This window comes from Etheostoma cragini, chromosome 17 (genome assembly GCF_013103735.1).
Source record: "Etheostoma cragini isolate CJK2018 chromosome 17, CSU_Ecrag_1.0, whole genome shotgun sequence".
Lineage (NCBI taxonomy): Eukaryota > Metazoa > Chordata > Actinopteri > Perciformes > Percidae > Etheostoma > Etheostoma cragini.
In genome coordinates, this window is record NC_048423.1 from 25,503,132 (window position 1) to 25,524,902 (window position 21,771).

Sequence of the window (21,771 nt, forward strand, 5' to 3'; positions counted from 1 at the left end):
GTGATGGTGTTACATAGTCTGTCCACCAGAGGACGCTCTACAACGTCCCTGTTAGTGATGGTGTTGCATAATCTGTCCCTTTTGAGTATGAACAACATAGATTGATGACTGATTATTGATTCCCTTCATCTTCCTTTCCTGCAGGCTGCTGTATAACTGGTCCATGTCGTTGCCGTGCAACATTGTGCTGAAGAAAGCCGTGGACAGCCTGCTGTGCTCCATGTGTCACATCCACCCAAGTTATTTCTCGCTGCTCATGTCCTGGATGGGGATCGTCTCCGTGCCCAGCGCCAGTCACTCTCAAGCCCAGCATCACCGCCTCTCCATGACTGACGACGGCAAAAAGCAGCACGACGCCAACACCAATGCTGCAGGACTTACCGACGACTCCAAGCATGCCAGACCCCCCATTAATCTGTCGGAGTCCCAGTTAGCTACGTTGGCAGCTGCCTCCCAGTCTCCAGGAGCCATAGAGCAACTGCTGGACTCAGAGTTACCCTCACTGCTGGTTCGCAGCCTCACCCAGTTCTGTGTCAGCCTCCTGGCCAGTGCTGACCTGCCTCTGCCCGCTGCTCAGGCCGAGAGACGACATCACCATCATCACTACTTCTCATCCTCACACGTTCGGCCACCTCTGGCTGCAGAGTTGGCCGCTCCGGTGCTGCGCTTTCTTACTGAAGTAGGCAATAGTCACGCAATGAAAGACTGGTTAGGAGGGTCAGAGGTAAACCCGCTCTGGACAGCACTGCTCTTCCTGTTGTGCCATTCCAGTGCCAGTGCTGGTGCCAATAGAGGCCGTCATTCCCTGGGCTCTGGGTCTGTGGCAGGCCACCCACCATCCCAGCCTCAGGCTTCAGGATCACGCTTCTCCCTGTCCTCTTCTGGCCAGGCAGGAGGACTCAGCACCCAGCATAGGACTGCGCTGGAGAACGCCACCGTGGCCTTCTTTCTCCAGTGTATCTCCTGCCACCCTAACAACCAGCGACTCATGGCTCAGGTCTGCTCTTATTTCCCTCTCATTCATTTAAATGGTGGTAATATGTTTAGACTGCGGCGGTGGCGGCTCCAGGGGGGGGTGCAGAAATAAAATGCAGCCTGCAGTAAATAGGATTCAACTTTTGTAGAAACGCAACCCGGTGTCAGGCTGCTGCGTCCAGTGACTTGGCTTGGATCAGACTTGTTGGGGTGTTTGTTTCCTGTACGGGACTCTCACACCGCCTCCAAACGGATCAGAAACATCAGATTTATTTGAAGAAATTTCTTCAAATAGTCAGCAGCCTGAACAATCGGCAAACATTAATTATTAAATTAATACTTTAGACTTTTTTGACATGTTTGACGCAAAATCAGAGTTCTCAAAATCACACATTAGGAGTAAAAAAACAACAATGAAGTACTCCGTCATTAGTTCATCAACAGGATTGCCTCACTGGGCTTTTTTTCTATGTTTTATAGTTTGTGCTTCCTTATCGAGCGGCTCCAAACACACCTGTACCTCCATCTCATTGAAAAGTTAGAGCATCCACGGAGTGGTTCAACTGCATACTGCAGCAAATCTACACAGCATTTTCTGAACTGTTCCTTTTTTTTCCACATTATCAGTTAAAATATTTTTATCATCATTTTTATATTATATCAGTTCAATTCTACAGGCAATAAACCAAAAATCGAATAATGATTGACCCTCCTATCTAGCACAAAGCACTGTTGCTTTGTCTCTTTCCTTTCTCTATTTCTCTGTAATAAAGAAGCTGACCTCAAGTGTGTTTGGAAATGTTACTCTAGCGGAAAAGTGTACTTTTACTACAGTACTAAAGTACACAACAGGAAGTCACATAAATGGGCCTTATTAAGGGACCCTCCCACACTTCTGCACAGCCCTGCACCGGATCGCCAGAGCGTCTGAGGCTATGTGAATGCAGCCCAAAGCTTTCACTTTCTTTGAGACACCAGAAATTTAATTTTGGCATCAAACACAAACAGATTTGCTGATGTAATTAGTCAGAAGTTTAATTTTCAAACCTTTTCTGGCTGCAGGTTCTCTGTGAGCTCTTCCAGTCTGCACCCCAGAGAGGAAATGTGCCGATCTCTGGAAACATCTCAGGCTTTATTCGAAGGCTGTTCCTGCAGCTCATGCTGGAGGATGAGAAGGTCACAGTCTTCCTACAGTCTCCCTGTCCGGTGGGTAACTCTCTCTGCTGTTGAACATCTGCCCTCTCTCTTTTCAGTTACCAAACCCATTTCCTGAGTTGCATCTACCAATCAGTTTGCTTATTGCTCTTTGATGACACATTAGCATGTATCTCGGTGTCATCACACATGTGATGGGATGTTGTCTGTCATGAACAATGCTCTCCCAATGTAGTGACGTGACTGACATAACATTTGTGGCAAAAGATTCCCCAGCATGTTGATAAAACGGCTCAAACTGATATACAATGTGATTGGTGTAGAATCAGCTGTGAACACAAGGGGAAAGCTCACCAATATGAACAAAAGCCTCCTCTCTTATCACAGCAATCCCCTTGAATGTGTGTCAATCACTGCTCAGGCTTAGGAGACCGTTTGGGCTTTAGCAGAAAGGGGGGAGGGACTGAGAAGTTGTAAATATTAAAATTCTATGGAAAAGTCCTGGATCGCCACAATTCTACCTACAGCGGTTTGAACTTTCCATGTGCATTCGTGGCTAAGGGACCAGGGAGCCGTGTAATAAAGCAGCGTGGCTCTAGGGATGGTGATGTCACTCCGACAGCCTGTTGGTTGGTTGGTTGTTCACTCGGTCCAGTGGTGCGTCCACCAAACTGCAGATTGGATCAATGAATTGCCATCAAATTTGATTCAGATATCCCTGTCCTCCTCTGGAGGACTTGCAATAAGTTATTTTAGTAAGTTTGTTGCATGGTAAAAGAAATAAATAGGCAACACAAATCATTTCTTTACTGCTACTTACCCTGGGCTAGCAAGTTGTATTTTAACCTTTTTTTTTTACTGCTTCATGGCTATCAAGTTGGTGGCTCTCTGGCATCCAGCACTCGCACCGGAGAGCTACTTGACTCTTGCCATTATATTGATAAGGACTAGCGGGTTAAATGGCCATCCTGCACGCAGGCAGACACACAGCTGATGCAGGTAAAGGTGGATGCGGTGGAGACATACTCGGACACGACTGTGTCGGTCTTGTGGATGTGAAAGCAGTTCCAGGAACGGCTACGTACCTTAGTCTGATCATCTTACTATTTGTGTGTCTTGCCTTGTCGGACTTTGAGTAACGTAGCTTTATGACTGATGTTTAGATTAACATTTATGTTGGACCAGTAGGTTGAAGTTGGATTCCCTGATAGTATCCCAGCTGTATGTGGTATAGCATTGTAAGTCTTACCGTCTGGCTATAATTCGCCCGCCTCTCGAATCATTCATAGAGTTTACGTCTGTCTCGGGTGGTAACGTGTCTGGCCTGTCAGTTGTTTGTGTGTCTTTAGTGGTATGCAGAAAAAGAAGCAAAAAAAACAATACTGGTCCCATAAATTGTTACCCTCAATACTTTTTAGTTGGTGAAATTCCCTGTAGCTAAGCAGATCGTTACGTTTTCACAACATACTGACACAAAACCCCTGTTCCTTTTTTCTTCTCAGTTATATAAAGGACGCATCAATGCCACCAGCCACATGATCCAGCACCCCATGTATGGAGCAGGCCACAAGTACCGCACCCTCCATCTGCCCATCTCCACCACGTTGGCTGAAGTCCTGGACCGGGTGTCTGGTATGTTTCAATACAGAAAACCTTCTACTCCAAGTAGTATTGATCATGTTTGAGAGAGCTTTGGTTGTATGCAGGTAAACGGTCAATGTGGAAAGTAAAAGAGGCAAAGCTCTTTGGCTAAAATTCAATTTTGGAACCCAATTTTGGCGATGATTTGGCTTTTTATTCATTTTCATTTATTTGTCACCATTTAAATGCAGATATCTGGTTATAGAGATGAGCCAACATGTCGCCTGGACCTTAAACTCCAAGAAAAAAAATGAGTGTGGGGTCTGGGTACTTCAACTGGTTGAGCATGTGCCCCATGTACAGAGGCTAGGAACTTGCATCGTGGCTGTGGGTTCCATTCCAACCTGTTACCCTTTGCAACATGTCATGCGCCGTTTCTCTTCCCTTTCCTTTCTTTAGCAGTTTTCTCAAATAAAGGCCCAAAATGCCCAAAATATAATATAAAAAAAAATAAAAAATATCTATTTGGAGTATCTACTTTGACTGTAAGCAATCACTGGCTCGCAGAAGAAGAAATCCACCCAGATATCCTCTGGCTACTCCTGAACCTCAGAAATATCAGCTGTTAGCCCCAGAGGCTAAATGGTTGGCAGATAGACAGCCAATGATAGTGTCAAGAATTACATATCTGCGGGTCTCGGGATAACAAATCTGCATAATAAAAACAAAACATGAATTTGTTACTCCACACACAAAACTTAACCCTGAAACCCTCATTTGAGAAGTTTAGGGGGAGTTCTAACATGACCAATGCTAATTTCGTCAGTAAATCATTCTTAAAAGGTATAGGTAACCCATCTGATTTCATGCCGTCTTCTGTTGATCTAAACAGACACACCCAGCATTACAGCCAAGCTGATCAATGAGCAGAAGGAGGACAAGGAGAAGAAGAATCACGAAGAGAAGGAAAAGATGAAAGCAGACAGTGGCTTCCAGGACAACTACAGTGTTGTTGTGGCCTCAGGTACTCGAATCTGTTCCTTACATTCCCTTCAGCCACATGCCAAGTGGTTAATCCAACACTAGATCTGTAGCCATAGGTGTACTCGTCCCAAACTGTTTGCTGCAGGACATTTGGTGCCCAAACTTTTGCAGACGCCATGTTTTTCTACTAATTTAACGTTTTGTGACTTATTATTATTATTATTTTTATTATTCTCTTGGCTTCTTTATGCACATTAATACACAATCCCAATGTCATAGGAGCTTGTGGTTTAAACTTTAACCCTATATGAAGAGAACGCTGTGAGTGGGTGGTGAAGAAAATCAACTGCAGGTCCAGGGATTTAGCCAGCCCTTACCAGAAGGAAGGAGTCAACAAAAGAAGATTAAAGCAGGTCGAACGCTCGCTGACTGCATAGTCTGCTCCAACCGACATAGACACAAGGAAAAGCAGTCCGGGCAGAGTAACATTCTCTTTAGAAACTCCACTTTGACACTTCAGTGCTTTCTACAGTTACTGGGATGTCTTCCTAATGTCAGCAGCTTTTCCCTCATCCCCTTCTCAAAGAACTTCATTGGAATTTACTCTCCGTCCCCCACCAACAGTTACTGGTGTGCTGGAGGCACTGCTGTTTTATCAAACCAATTACTAAAACTAATAGGTGGCCAATAAGCCACTGTTCAATGTTTATACTTAAAAAAAAGAAAAGAAAAAAAAAATTCCACGTTTTCTTTGTTTTTCCTGTTCTACCAAAGATGTACTAAACCATGATCCTAAAAACCAAGGTACATACCGAGCCGCGAATTATGTGTACCGTTACATGTCGTACCGCTTAAAGGAATCCTCTTCCATTGAGTTGAACTCTTTGTGAGAATAAGGATTTTTATTCTAAGATTTAAAAAATCAATGCTTTATACTTAATTTATAATGTATGCATCCACATTGTGTTCTTGAAGCACACATTTAAAAATTTCAACTGTAACTGGGACTTACAACTGGGAATTTGGTCTTTTTGGTGAAGTTGATCTGTATCAGAGATTGTACATAGCAGTGGTTTGGCATTTCAACGATCAGATGTATGGAATACTGGCACAATAACTAAGCTTTTGGTAATATTAACATGTATCTCTATTGCTGTTTGTCATGGTCTAACAGGCCTGTAATGTTTCCATGTTGTCTGTGTCTGTCATCAGGCTTGAAGTCCCAGTCCAAGCGAGCTCTTTCAACCCCTCCCAGACCTCCTTCGAGGAGGGGTCGCGTGATGAGTGACAAGTTGACTGCTTCGTCTGGTGTGGACCCTTCAGCCAAAACCATCAGTGTGCCTGTCTTCCACCTCTACCACAAGCTGCTTCCAGGTACCACATATACATGTGCAAGCTTAACATGTCGACTCACATCTGGCAGTAGGACATCGATGGGTTTGAATAAAATACTGCAACTAAGCCGCCAGAGCTGAGTTATTAATAAGGTGAATCTTCCCTCCAGGTCAGCCCCTTCCACCTGAAATGACCCTGGCTCAGCTACTGACACTCCTGTACGACCGCAAGTTGCCACAGGGCTACCAGTCCATCAACCTGACAGTCAAACTGGGCTCCAAAGTCATCTCTGACCCTGGCCTTTCCAAGACAGACTCCTTCAAGAGGCTACGCACTGAGAAAGGTACCAAAATCAAGTCCTATGTTCAAATCATTACTCTGAATCGTGGTCGGGTCGCAGGGAAGCAGCTCCAGCAGGGGACCCCAAACTTCCCTTTCCCAAACCACGTTAACCAGCTCTGACTGAGGGATCCCAAGGCGTTCCCAGGCCAGGGTGGGGATATAATCCTTCATTTGGGGGGAGGATATCATCCAACAAAGGTCTCCTGCTCCATTGAATTAACCAGGAGATTTCTTAAAAGTTATCAAACGCTTCACTTCATTCTTGCTCTTTATTCCGTTTTGCCATTCACACTAGAGTGCTGCTTGGGTTGCACACTGTCCAACCTGATCTGAGTCCAGAGAGAGTAGGAGCAAATCAACATCTGGACCCAACAGTCCTTCTGTGTTTTTAACTTCCATACAACTTGAGCCCAAAGCAGTCCTTGTACACTGAAGCGCTGACTTTGTATTAGTACGAATAATATGTGTTTTTTGGTGTGTCGTGACATAAATAACAAATCCCAGCACTGATCAAAAAGAAGCCCAGACAACAGGTCCGTACTTTTTTTATTTATTTTTACATAATATTTTCTTGACTCTTGCCATTATATTGATAAGGACTAGCGGGTTAAATGGCCATCCTGCACGCAGGCAGACACACAGCTGATGCAGGTAAAGGTGGATGCGGTGGAGACATACTCGGACACGACTGTGTCGGTCTTGTGGATGTGAAAGCAGTTCCAGGAACGGCTACGCACCATGTCACGTAGGCCAAACTAGACCCGAATATCTGTGAATATTTGTCCGACTAGCTAGAGGTAATCTTAATCAGCTTTAATGGCAAAGTAATACAAGGAAATGTGTTATTTTATCCACACTCTAGTTGACATGTTAATAGTGCACCAAGAGGAGTCATCAAGTCTTTTGTTCTGACGTGTCACTTTTGATTGGATAGTTTTGGTGGCTGACATCCTGCATCATCAGTGCTATTCCATTGACATGCTGCACTTTACTGCACTTTAGAACTTATCCTCTTGGGTGTCACAAAGAGCTCCTAAAGAAATAGATGGTTATAAACAGTATTTACTATGACACACTGGACCTCGTAGTATGCCGCAAATACTAAGTGACAGATAAAAAGGAATGAAAATGAGGCGTCCTGTTTCGTCGTATTACAGAGGGATATGTACTTTGCATTGCTTGTTTAAGTGAATTTCTGGGCTACTACTATACACAAGGTAGGTGCATCGATGTGCTGATATGCACACATGTAACTAGGGCTGTCTGAATTCTCCACCGTGAAGTTGGCTAATGGATTTCATTTTACCTCCTGATGTTCAACTGCTCCTCCACATAGCAAGCAGAAGAGTAGGTGGCAGCTTGCACCTTTCAAAGTGGTTTGAAACCCACCAGGAAAAATAAGGACCCCCCCCCCCAACCACACACCCAATCCGTCAAAGTCCCTCCACTCCCCCATTCCAGTGTTGTAATGAAAGTCTTTTTTTTATTTGGGTTTTTATTAACTCAAGCTTAACAGACATTTATGTTTATCAAATGGTAAGAAATTACAGGAAAGTAATAATAATAATAATAATAATAATCAACATATAATACTCCAACTGCTGGCCCGTTAAGGTCCATTGATTGGGCATTCTTTGCCTTTAGTCCAATGTTAAACCATCTGAAAGGTAGAGAAAGAAAGTACGTGATAGTGGTGATTTTAGGAAAACTTTTGTAAAAAGAACTGTGAATAGAATGGGGTTTAGGACTTACAATGCATTCTTAAGGGGGTGTACTGCAGTAAAAATCCAGTCCAGTGGCTAGTTTGCTCCTCCTGCATCACGATTTAATGGAGTTCAGCTCACATCACCTGGGCTATTTCTTGGGCTGCTTTGGAAGAAAGCCATGCGTCTAAACGTTGTGGAGTGGTTTGGGGCACACTCTGCTCAGTCATGCTCACTCTTCTCTTTACTTCTTTCCCTCAGGGAGTTAAAGCTGTAGATTTCATGTTTGTACTGTGGCATGTATGAAAACGTTTGTTATTCAAGTGATGCTGTGCTGACTATTTGAGCATGAGGAAGTGTGTTTGTAATTTAATTTGAAGCCATTTACTTTGACGCATGCTATCCAGTGAGAAGGATAGTAAAAACACTGTTGCTGAAGGAGAATTAATGTGGGAAGGTTGCTGCTGGGATCAAACTGCTGACCCTCCTTTAGACAGAAGGCAACACTGCCGCTCCACTGATGTGGTCTGGAGTCACCCCATGGTGACACTGGTTATATTTAGCTATCTGATTCTGCAGGCTTGACGGTCAGCACTAGGTCAGATTAATTGTCTGATTCAATGTCTTGATGATCTCAGCACTGGTGAGAAGAACTCAGCAGAACTGGTGTCCTGTCCATGATCCAGAGTTTCAATTTTAAAACCACTCTCATTTGTTTGGATGAGTACTGTGATGTATGATTGGGTAATTCGTTATCATAGATGTTGTTATTCCAAGGACCACATGTATTGTCGGTGTGTATTTGTACTTTAGGTGCACAGGTGGAAGTAATGACTTTACTGTGCTCTTTTTCAGTGTCCCAGTTAGCCATAAACGTAATCTAGCAACCAAGAGAACCTCTTGTATTTCCTTTTCTTTTTTTCTCATTCTGATAATATCACCACAAGTGTCAAAAACGTATTTTAAACAGGTAGTCGTGACCGTCTCTGTGCCTGGACTGGCCTGACAGTAATATCAAAGTTTACTAGTGTGGTAACGGACTGTAGTTGATCCGCACACAGCCACCCTTAGAGTTCAGCACATGTGTAAACTCTGCATTAAATGCCAAGTTAAACCATCATAGTGCCAGCATGTTAACCGTGTTTGAGACGGCTACTATCCAACGGTAGGCTAACGTTACCTGTTGGGAGAAAAACACTCTGGGTTTTTCCTTTCAATTAATCAATTAAATGTCTTTAAACCAATGACCATTGTCTCGGGCGGAATGTGTCAAGCTTCTGTACTGTGACGTATTGCCCAGTAAAACAGAATAAAAGAGCACTAAATCAAATCCTTAGTTTGAAACGCTAAAAAGTGGGCGGGCCTGTGGTGGTGGTGGTGGTGGTGGTGGTTGTTAGATCAGTAGGAGGACGAGGGATTTTCACCTGGCTCTATGTCACAGCAGCGCCAGCAGTACATGCAGATGAACGGCGCCCAGCCTCCCTTCATTTTGCCAGTTTACCGCGGTTGGCATTCCATGCTGCACTGACACAGAGCAGGTAGAAGTTTGGCAGCGTTTCCCTTGATTGAATTTGCCACATTATTTATTACCAGCTGCAACAGCGTGGTGGTGTTTTCACCTCGCCTTTCAGGGTGTTTGTGTCTAGCTGCTGCTAGCTAGCTGATGAATAGGGCTGGGGCATGTGTTTATCCTGATTCAATTTCACAATACATGGTTGCCGATTGGATTTGTGTTGCGATTTTTATTTAATATATTATGATTTTTATTTACATATAATGTGATTCCTAAAAGTATTGCGATTCAATAGTATTAAGTATTGTATGTTTTCTTTTCCTTCTTTAACAAAACCTAAGTTAATTGATACACTTCTAGAGACAATACATTATAATGCATTTCTAAAAACTCAAAGTTTTGTAAGAAGAATGCACATCACATGAATTTACTTTGTAAAGAAGAACGTAACATGGATTTTCTGCTTTTCCTGCTTTTGCTCTGTTCAGCTGGAAACCTTATAAAAAGAAAATACTAAGGTCACTTATTGGTAAAAAAAAAAATAACCATTGATTCCAGGAAAAAAATCAATTATAAATATCACAATACATATTATTTTTATTGTTTCACATCTTGGTAATAGATAGTGTATATTGCATACAGTATATGACATACTGTTCCGCAATTTAACAAGCGATTAAAGAAGAATTGAATTGTCATTTCAGTGATGGGACTCCTCTCCCAGTAGCCTTCAGTACAAACAAACTGTGCTAACAAGTGTCTCAGATGGCCGACAGTGCATGAACATACAACAGGTCCTCTGTTTGCTCTCCTTGCAGTGGACCACTGTGACATGCTGAACAGCTGTCCTGAGGACGAACCAATGGCAGCCAGTGAAGAGTGTCTGGATGCTGCCACTGACGAGTCCCTGCTGGAGACCAACCCCATCCAGTCCCCGCTGCAGGTCTTTGCAGGCATGGGCGGCTTGGCCCTCATCGCAGAGAGGCTGCCCATGCTCTACCCCGATGTCATTCAGCAGGTGCGACAGCCTGACACAGACATAGACATGAATGATCAAAGCACTACAGTACGGCGGTCCAATCAGGGTCAAACCTTCACCAAAGCACGTTCAACTAGAAACCAAGGAAAATAAAGTGCACTTCCATTTATTGTGCATTTAACTGTATGGATCTACATTTGTTACAGTTTTAAACAATAAAACAGTAACTGATGTAGTAAATTGGTTTCATTCATACACGGTGGAATTACACATACACACCCTTTACACACGGCATATCCTTCTCATCAATAATTTGAATTATAGAAAAACTTTTAATACTTATTTGGTTATTTTGTATCTTTTCTATTTCTTTTAGTTGTTTGGTTCTTCCAGTATGTTTAGATGCCATTGCTAGTGTTGTATTTGTTAAAATTAAGGATGTCACAGATATATTAGGGAAGGACACGTTATTTGCAGTTCAGCACACCAAATGTGCTGAAATTGACAAAACATTTTGATTGATTGATTGTATGATATTATTTTGACTGATCATTTTTGGGGATCTTTTTGGGGGATTTTTGGTTACACATGCAGTGGAACAGTTTTTGTATTTTAGAGGTACAGTATGTAGAGAAGCCAGCCTCCTCTCCCTCAGGCTTGAATCGGTCACATCATGAAACTGCAAAGTTCCTGCTTTGCTAAATTCACCTGTCAGCATTGTGTCATATTCCCAGTAACCTTCGCCAAAGTTACCCTCTGTTCTCCTGCATGGCTGTTCACAGGTCAGCGCCCCAGTGGTGGCCTCGGCCACACAGGAGAAGCCCAAGGACAGCGACCAGTTTGAGTGGGTAACTATCGAGCAGTCGGGCGAGCTGGTGTACGAGGCGCCAGAAACCATCGCTGCCGAGCCTCCACCCATCAACAAGCAGCAGTCTCAGTCATCCTCGTCATCATCCTCCTCAGTGCAGACCATTTCCCCCATCCCGGCCCACTCGCTGGCAGCCTTCGGCCTGTTCCTGCGCCTGCCCGGCTATGCAGAGGTGCTGCTGAAGGAGAGGAAGCACGCCCAGTGTCTGCTGCGCCTGGTGCTGGGCGTCACAGATGATGGAGAGGGCAGTAAGTCACACATTCCACAGCTCCTAATCCTTTGGTCTTTGTTTCTTGCCCCATACTGCTGCTCATATCATCTAATCTAATGAGAGAGATGCTCTGAGAGGAATCTTTTTCTCTCAACATTTCTCGCTGGTACTGCAAATACATTGTTAGTGATTGATGTCTGAGTATTTTTCCATCTTGGTCACACAGCACATCAGGCCGCAGCTAGAAAGACACATAAGGAATACAGGGCCTAAAGTATTCAGGCACCATGCCAGAGGAAAAATAATTAACTACATTTGGGAACTTGCATGTGTTTTTATATTTTCGAGTCCATTGATTCAACTACCAATCAAATGTGAGGAACGCTGTTCTAACTAAAGCGGAACTTAAAGTACTCTGGCCTGGAGCCGGATTTTTGGGCTATGACTATTTTAGAAAATGAAAAAGTGCACATGGGATTTGTTTTTGATGCGCTAGGTTTAACCAATCATCGAACTTCCATCTACCAATGAAATGAGTTCTAACCAATCAGATGCAAAGTAGGGCGGGTCCTTGCCGAAAAGCGAGCGCCCAGTGTGTGTGTGGGTGTGTGTGTGTGGGGGGGGCTAAAAAAAGTAGTTCCAGCTTGAGTTGAGAAATGGGTTAAAAACAAATGATGCTGGGCATGAATAGAGGACAAGAGGAAAAGGGAGGAGACAAGAAGCACCCAGCTGCAGTGTCTGTTCGAGGAAGATACGCACTGTACGGCAGCAGCAATAAGGAAGTGATCGCTAAGCATTACATGGTAGTCATTAGAGGCTAGTCATTAGAGGCTAGTCATTAGAGGCTAGTCATTAGAGGCTACTCGGCTAGTCATTGGAGGCTAGTCATTGGAGGCTAGTCATTGGAGGCTAGTCATTAGAGGCTAGTCGGCTAGTCATTGGAGGCTAGTCATTGGAGGCTAGTCATTGGAGGCTAGTCATTGGAGGCTAGTCATTAGAGGCTAGTCATTAGAGGCTAGTTATTAGAATGTAGTCATTAGAGGCTAGTCGGCTAGGCATTAGAGGCTAGGCATAGGAGGCTATTCATTGGATGCTAGGCTTTAGAGGCTAGTCATTAGATGCTAGGCATTAGAGGCTAGGCATTAGAAGTTATGCATTAGAGGCTAGTCATTAGAGGCTAGTCATTAGAACCTAGGCATTAGAGGCTAGGCATTGGATGCTAGTCATTAGATCCTAGGCATTAGAGGCTAGGCATTGGATGCTAGTCATTAGAGGATAGTCATTAGTAGCTCCTCACAAAGCTTCGTTCTGTGCACTGATTTGTTTCCCTTTAAGCCTTGGGAATAACAATCGTCATAATTCACCTAACTGGTGTTTCCTTAACATTTAATAACTTGTTGTGTCAAGGCATGGGTCACTCTTTACAAACAAAGTAAAATGATTACATTGCAGAATTACATTTTCATCAGCTTATGAAATTTAATTCACATTCCACCTAATGCTATACAACATGATTAATGTATTTATGGCTTGGACATTGTTAGAAAAATCTAAATATCATCTCTTGTTGTCAATAGATCAAATAAGTTACAATTGTATTTGTCTTTTCCCCTAAAATAGCTGACAGCCTCCTTTCCCATTGGCAGACGACAAGCATGCCTGTCTTTTTTTTTTTGGTGTGTCACAAACGCGCCTGGAAACGGATGTCGTTAACTTTTCCTACTAATGCTTTACAATATACACACACACACACACACACACACACACACACACACACACACACACACACACACACACACACACACACACACACACACAAAAGGAAAGGGTAATGAGTCTCCCAATTCAATTGTCTGCTTCGACCTCCTTTTAGGTCATATCTTGCAGTCTCCATCAGCCAACGTGTTGCCCACGCTGCCGTTCCACGTGCTGCGAGCGTTGTTCAGCAGCACTCCTCTGACAACTGATGACGGCGTTCTGCTACGGCGCATGGCTCTGGAAATTGGGGCCATCCACCTCATCTTGGCCTGTCTGTCAGCTCTCAGCCACCACGCCCCCCGCAACCCCAACGCCAGCACCAGTGTGTCTGAGGTAAGGCTCAACCCCCCCCACCACCACCACCCACACCCTGTCCCCCCGTGTGTGGATTTATGGAGTTGTCAAAGCTGAGGACGTTGATCATGGGGCAGATGACTTGAATGGGTGCCAAAGACTTGTCGCTGTGGTGGTGGCTGTCCTTGAGACCCCACATCCATGTGCTTCAAATGGTGCACATTTACTAATGAATGTTATTCAAGAACAGAGAACAGTACCTACTGTATCTTTTTATTCTCTCCAATAGTTGCCAGTGTGCAGTGTTAAATTTCACGTACCGGTCAAATGCAGACTTTGTGTTAATACACACCCACCTTTTTAATACACTGGCAGCCACTTTTTTTAAAAACATAGAAGGGAAATATCCACAGTAAAGTATAAATGAAGTGGTCAGAAATACCTAACCTGGACCCTTCCTTCTAACCCTGTACAATATCTCATGTCTATCTCTGTGCTGACAGCCGCAGATGTCCAGTTGTCACGGTGGGGGAACCAGTGAGGAGCAGCAGCTGTACTGGGCTAAAGGAACTGGTTTTGGGACTGGATCTACCGCCTCAGGCTGGGACGTGGAGCAGGCCCTCACCAAACAACGGCTAGAAGAGGAGCATGTCACCTGTCTACTGCAGGCAGGTCTACCCATCAATGTCCTATCGTTTTTAAATCTAGATTTTTTGAAATATGGTGACCCTTTAGCTTTACTTAAGACTTTCAATTTATCCCAACAACACTTTGTGTTGTATAACAAACATCATTATTGTGTCCATATTCCCCTGGTTATCTTGCTGAGCTGCTGAATTGTCTCTTGGGGCTTTGTGGCCCTGAAATCTGCCTCTCTGGCAGTGCTTACTACCTGGCTTTGAGCATGTTGCAGTTGATTATTTTCCAAAGAGTTTGGATCCCTATGGCATGCCACAACTCGAACCGAGCCTTTAATATGGGTACTGCTATATTTGCCTTCTGAACAAAATTACCTAAAATGTCTTCATTAGGATAAGGTAAATTTGTCTTGAACAGAGTGTTAGTTTTCGGTCCATAGCCACGTGTACAATGGTGACATAGCATGGTCAAGACAGATACTGTCCCAAATTGGTCCTGCTCCAGAGCAAGTCATGTAAAATCTGGACTTACATATGTCAGTTTAAACAAGGTGGACCAGTTTTATTGGTAATTGGTCTTACAGGATGTCTACATTGTTTTGGATCACTAGGTCTTGGCAAGTTACATCAACCCAGCAGGCTCCAGCAGCCCCCACAGTGCTGATGGCTCTTCAGCAGACAGCACAGCCCAGAACAGCTCAGCGCTGCCAGCTGTACTGCAGGAGCTGTTGAGTCAGTCCTGCCTCATCCCTGCCATGTCGTCCTACCTACGCAACGACTCAGGTAGGCTCCCTGTTTTTACAATGAGAACACCACTTTATACATTGGGTTCCTGGTTGGCTAATCAGAAATACTTTAAACCTCTGTGTAATTCAATAGAATAGATTGGTCACAGAGCACGTAATTAGGTCATTTATGACTAGCTCTCAAAATCTGATCAAGCAACGGTCAAGTGCTCATTACAGCCCGTAACTCAAAGTCATTTTTGGGTGTTATGTTGTTATTGTTAGGAGTTAGCTCGCTCAATGACTAATGCGTAACCAAGAATAAGCTTGGCTGTGAAATGTAAAGGGGTTTAAGAACCAAAAAGAGAGTTTGAATCTCCAGGTATGTGCGACCCCTTTAGCTATCTGATATGGGCCTGGGGGTGTCCCCCCTGTCAAACAGAGCAAAAGCATCGTCATGAAATCTGGCAATGGCAAAACAAGAAAAAAGTGAATGGTCACTAGAGAAAAAGATGATCTTTGCATAACGGCAGAAAATGGTTTATGGAAAATTTTCTTGTGAAAACAAAGTGCCACTGGTATTCAAAAGACTTCCATTCCCCACCATACTTTTTTTTTTAGTATTTCTATGTTACTTCAGCCAATATATGAGAAACAAGGGTGTGAACCAAAGGAGCTGTCTAAGATTGTTGTGGAGGTTTTTCATGAAGTCATAACAATAAAGATGGCAGCAGCATGCACACCCCTGATTTGTCTTTGTTCCATTACTGTCCTCATCACATCAAATGATTAGACCCACTGATATTAATTTGTTGCTGAAAATGTCTGAATTTTCTTACATGTGCATTTCTGCTCATGACATGAAGCGCTGCCAGCTGGTTTCTTTTGATGCTGAGATAGTGGATTTGGATGAATCTGGTCTTTGAGCTCAATGATAACTGCATAGCCTCTCTAGTTCTGAATTATAGGCGAAGCTGTGTGTGTACAGTTGTGTATGAATGTTCCCGGGTGCTTTTAAGCATGTGTGTTGGGGCGGAGCCAGATGGTATAAACATTTGGGGCTCAGCCCAAACCTGTGAGAGCCCCATAGACACATCCAAAGTTTTTTCCCCCAGCCAGCTAGCAGCCATCCACTATCACTACATCCCCTGGGACACATCCACAATCAGCCCCCAGCCAGCTAGCAGCCATCCACTATCACTACATCCCCTGGGACACATCCACAATCAGCCCCCAGCCAGCTAGCAGCCATCCACTATCACTATATCCCCTGGGACACATCCACAATCAGCCCCCAGCCAGCTAGCAGCAATCCACTATCATTACTGCCCTGGGGACACATCCACAATCAGCCTCCAGCCAGCTACCAGGCACCCGAGTCAGAACAGCGGCCTTTTGTAACGTTAGACCTCCGTTAGTGTACCGGAGCCCCCCCTGTTGCTTTTAGCTTTCTGTACAGTTAGCTAAATTTAGCAGACAAAACAGGTATACGGCACCAAATGGTCTAATAGTAATTTAAAGATGTAGCACTGAATCTGAACGAGAAAGATAACTCTGGGAGTTGGAAGGGGGGTGTCGTGTTTCTGCTTCTCGTTTGGAGGGTCGTAATTTTGGTTTTATTTTACATGTTACAGCCCTTATTGCAATGTATCGCAGAATATTGCAATATGTCCAAAATCTAAATAATTAGACGAAGCAATGTTGTTTATATGGATATGATTTCATTTTGCGAAACATGACCCATTTCTTCTGTAAAGCCGTGCCTGTGTTCGGATCTCTCCTCTTACTCTCTGTGCATTCCCGCCCCCATTCATTTATTTATTTTATTAATTCAGTTTATTAAACTCCAGCAGTGGAGGTGGCGCCAGGCCAAGGAGTACTTTATAAAATTAAGCACACAGAGGAACATTTACAATGACTATCAAAACTCAGTAAGTTATATTTCTCTAAGATATTGCAATGATGATAATGCTTCTTGTACAGAAGCTCAACTGGTTTTAGGGTAGTAGTACCCGACATAGACAAGCTAGTGATGCAATAGTTCACATGTGAAAGTATCATTGAATGCAGAAACATCAGAGCAGCAGTATCTGGTAGAATCCTCTGATTTGTTTAAAATTATGAAGATTGAATTTGATTCTTTTGGAAATCATTTTAACATGTTTTTTAAAAGAGTCTAGAGTCTATAATCACACCTAAATATTTACCTTAATTTACAACTTCCAACTGTTCTGTTCCCAACATCACCCCAAATTGAGCAAGCATAACAGTAGAAGATTGCTTTGACAGGTATAGACAAACAGTTTTTTTACATTTAAAATAAGACACGATCTATTGAGCCATGTTTGTATGTGTGTAAGAGCTGTTCAGAGAACACCCCTGGACCCATTCATAATGACCAGCCGTCTCTCTGTGAGTAGCATATATTGTACGTCCATAGCACCCCCCCCTCCCTAGCTCTTTTAATCAGTTTTTGTTGAAAACAAGTAAAGGAGCTTTCTCAGAGATCCTTTTTTTTTAAATAATATATCCTAGTCTATTTATTTCAGATAGCTAATTTTCATTTACATGTGTTGCAGCTGTTTGTATTTAAACATAAAACTTAACAAAGAAGAATGTAGCACGATATGGATGTGAAAGCAGTTATAAATAGCCTATGTGACTATAACATTTGTTTTGGTTAAAATCAACAAAAGATTGTGCTAATTAATCATGATCTCAATATTGATCAAAATAATGGTGATTATCATTTTGGCCATAATCGTGCACCCATAATATATGATATTGCGAGGCCTCTGGTGTTTCCCACCCGTGTATACTAGCTAAAGCTGTAGTGATCCAGGGGGGAAATTCTAATGCAGTCATAATCCAGAGAACTGTTCCAAGCAGTTAACATCTGCAGATCGTGGCGTCAGTGTTTCTACCTTCCTATTACCACTGTAGCCCAGAGCCAGTTGCAGCTTGATGTGTGCCACCTCTTTCTGCCTAGTGCTCTTGGAGGATCTCTCTGTGTGCATGCTGGTGTATGCTAATGTGCCCCTAGTCTCATAATTAAATAACGGCTGATAAAAAGCATTGTGAGTGTTGTAATTGGTCCTCATTATCTGGTAAATGCCTCCGACACACAGTTACATGTGTGTGAGTGCAATATGAAGTTAATAGGCCCTTGTTTGATTATGTATCACCACATGGTCTGTTAGCCTAGCCTTACTGATGACACCTTTTTCTTTTACAAAAGCTATGCATTTACCACACATAACAAATGCCATAATACAGGGCTAACTAGCCCGTTGCATGTAGTTCATTAGAGTCATGGTGCATGCACTGGAATGAATTGTGGGGGCATCGGACCACCTTATGTATGAGAACCAGTTGCCCAGAAGCTCTGAGCTGTCGATACATATCACCTGACCTTATAGCCCGCCTGGTTCTCCAAATTGCTTGTAGTGGGTGAAAGAAGAAGAGCTTGTGTGTGTACATGTTATCGTCTGCAGTGGTTGCAGTATGCATGTCTGGTTATTCCCGGTTAGTTTGTTCTACATTTGATATAAGATATCCACTAGAGCCTGACCCTTTTATAATCAGCAGCCCAAATTATCTGCAGATATTAGCTTATCATCGATATATCCTATATGCATAATATGGCAAATGTGTAAAAACAACTGCAAAAGTGTCCTTGTCAACCTTGTCACCATCACATAGTTTGTCCACCAGAGATTACTGATGAAAACAACCCACTCACCACTAATCAATAATAACCTAACCTATGGGATCCATACCAAATATGTGTTTGTAATTTGTGTTCATGTAAAAAAGAAAAAGTATATTAGGCAATATACAGTACCAGTCAATTATTTGGACATGCGTTCTCATTCACTTGAATGGGAACTTCCTCTTCTGCTGTACATGCAGATGAATGGCGCCAGAACCCAGAGAACTGCTATACCAATATATTTAAACCAAGCATCATTAGCCATATTTCAGTGTCCATTAAAGCACCAGGGTTGTTAAAGACGATCCTTTCCCTCTTCATTCCACTCTTCATTCTGTGTCTTATACCTTAACGCTGCCTCCTTCAAATCTGTGGAGGTCAGGAGGCTCCTGAGCTCCCTTAGGAACCGGAATCCCTGGAAAAACCCCTGCTCTTCTTTACTCAACCATACAGCCAGCTCCACTAAGGCCACATAGATACAGACTGCTGGAAGTCTTTATGCTCACATACCCGTATGTAGCTTCATTCAAATGGAAATATTCAGCTCAGTCAACTCTTTTTCCCACCCTTTTTGTTTTTTTTTTACCAAAATAAACACTATATTTGGTTTAAAAAAATCAAGGCTTTCAGTTTTTTTACTGTCAGAGGACACTAAGCATAATTTAGTAGTATCTGAAAAGGTGCAAAGAAATGCTTTCTGTAGGGGCTGCCGATAACACAACAGATTGTCAAAAATTCCAAACGGGATGAATTAAATTAATGGGATTTTAACAAAACTGATTAGAAAAATCTTACCGGTAGCTGATAACATTAGCCCATTTGATGACATTCTCAAGTCCAGCAGATTTGACATTACTCTGCAGTTGAAAACATGGATGTAGAAGTCAATTGAGGTAAGAGCATGGATTTATCCTCTTGGAGCGAAGATGAGGCGTAAATTTAGCAAAGAATATTCATTTAATTTAGCCAAAACATAAAAGTGTAGATGTAGCCTTAAACACAAGAGAACCAAGGAAGGTAACAATTAACAGTTGTGGGCTGTAGTTAAACCTGGAGTAGGTGTGGGGGATCAAACACTTGGACTCTGTAGACAGGATTAAATTCACTGCAACACCATTATCACCCCACCTACCTTAGAGAAATGCATCCCATCCAACTGGAGCCTCATTTCTCCTAACTACCACCAACACGTTTTATTTGCCCTTTAGTCTTACCTTGCTTACCAGCAAGCAGGCCTTTATTTCTGGCTGCTGTTCCCCCATCAGCGTAGCTCCACATTAATCATCTGTGCCTTGGCTAAGCCTTTTGGGATACATTACAGTTTCCCACCGTTGCTTGGCACTTCATCACAGGAAGCTAAGCCGTTAGTGAGAGGTAATACCTTTGAATGTTACCACAATCCTAATTTATCTTAATTGAAGAATGAATTTCTTGCGTGTTTTGTTTGACACTAATTGGTTTCTAGATCTGATGTGAGGATTTTTTTAAATGTTTGTATTATATTTAGCATTACATCCCTTTCATTCTACTCCTTGATTGCTCTATTTACTCGCCCATGACAGACCAGCTTTAAAGTAAATCTCAGCTGCAGCGGGCAACACCACTTAGGTAATGGCTATTTTGGTCCATCAGTCATGTTGAGTGGACGTGTGCATGATGTTGGAGGGTAATCTGAACATGACTGGCCTGTTGGAGGGTGCTTGGTAATGATTCATCACTCCAGAAGTGATAGAGACCATGGGGAACAGAAGGCGATCCGTGCACTGCTGGACAGCCGTTGGTGTGTTTACGGAGCTCCCCTGCTGTTGAATGTGTGTGTCCGTGTGAACAGTGGGGTTTCATTAGTAAAGGCTTTGGAGTATTTGTTCAACCTTTCATTTACAATTTCAGAGAGTACCCAGCCTGGTTAGAAGAGAGTGGTTTTGACAGAAGTGCTTTACCTAAGCGCATGGCGTGACGTGCATGGCACAAGTGTGTTTAGGGCGTGTCCAAATGCACTTTTTCTACTTTGACAGTGGAAAAAGGGTCCGTGCACCAGGTGCATGGTTCTAAAGGGTTTACTTAGTGTGTTGATTAATTCATAGGCGTGTTTTGGGCGTAACATGCAATCAACCAATCAGAAGTCCTCTCCCATTCCCCTTAACAGCCAGCCGCATCAACCAATCAGAGGCCCTCTCCCATTCCCTTTAACAGCCAGGCGCGGTTGGACCTTGGAGCATTGCTGTTATGATGGAGGATTTACACCTTCATATTTTATATGTAATCTTCTGCATGTGTGTGTGTAACAAGCATAGTGTGCATCCCTGTTTGTGTAACATAGTGTGCTTCCCTGTGTGTATAACAAGCATAGTGTGTGTCCTCGTGTGTGTGTAACAAGCATAGTGTGCGTCCCCGGGTGTAACAAGCATAGTGTGCGTCCCCGTGTGTGTAACAAGCTAAGTGTGCGTCCCCGTGTGTATAACAAGCTAAGTGTGCGTCCCTGTGTGTATAACAAGCATAGTGTGCGTCCCTGTGTGTATAACAAGCATAGTGTGCGTCCCTGTGTGTGTAACAAACACAGTGTGCGTCCCTGTGTGTGTAACAAGCATAGTGTGCGTCCCTGTTTGTGTAACAAGCATAGTGTGCGTCCCTGTGTGTATAACAAGCATAGTGTGCGTCCCCGTGTGTGTAACAAACACTGTGTGTCCCTGTGGGTATAACAAGCGTAGTGTGTGCACGCTGTGCATAAGCCTAGGCACATTTTACTAAATCTCTGTTATAACAATGAAATGCTGACTTTAGAGGTTTTTGTTGGTCAATTGTGTGATCACTTCCCACTGCCTCAAGATAGCAATACGCCCAGAATGCACCTGAAAACACCTCCCTGTAAGACCAGCACGCCCATGGGTGCACCTGAACACACCTCCCTGTAAGACCAGCACGCCCAGAAGGCACCTGAGAACACCTCCCTGTAAGACCAGCACACCCAGAATGCACCTGAACACCTCCCTGTAAGACC

At 43.3% G+C, this 21,771-nt stretch overlaps 1 protein-coding gene across 4 annotated transcripts in view; it reads left to right on the plus strand.

Moving 5' to 3' along the window:
• Window positions 1-21,771, plus strand: part of birc6 (baculoviral IAP repeat containing 6) — a 104,391-nt gene that overhangs the window by 51,876 nt on the left and 30,744 nt on the right. For 2 of the 4 annotated variants that reach the window (XM_034898926.1, XM_034898927.1), the window contains exons 54-64: window positions 145-997; window positions 2,038-2,181; window positions 3,633-3,762; window positions 4,604-4,735; window positions 5,908-6,069; window positions 6,200-6,373; window positions 10,383-10,606; window positions 11,350-11,683; window positions 13,520-13,737; window positions 14,202-14,366; window positions 14,948-15,119. In XM_034898926.1, coding sequence (XP_034754817.1) covers window positions 145-997; window positions 2,038-2,181; window positions 3,633-3,762; window positions 4,604-4,735; window positions 5,908-6,069; window positions 6,200-6,373; window positions 10,383-10,606; window positions 11,350-11,683; window positions 13,520-13,737; window positions 14,202-14,366; window positions 14,948-15,119 — 2,708 coding nt within the window. The remainder of the gene's footprint in view (window positions 1-144; window positions 998-2,037; window positions 2,182-3,632; window positions 3,763-4,603; window positions 4,736-5,907; window positions 6,070-6,199; window positions 6,374-10,382; window positions 10,607-11,349; window positions 11,684-13,519; window positions 13,738-14,201; window positions 14,367-14,947; window positions 15,120-21,771) is intronic. The other 2 variants (XM_034898928.1, XM_034898929.1) reach the window with 2 other exon arrangements.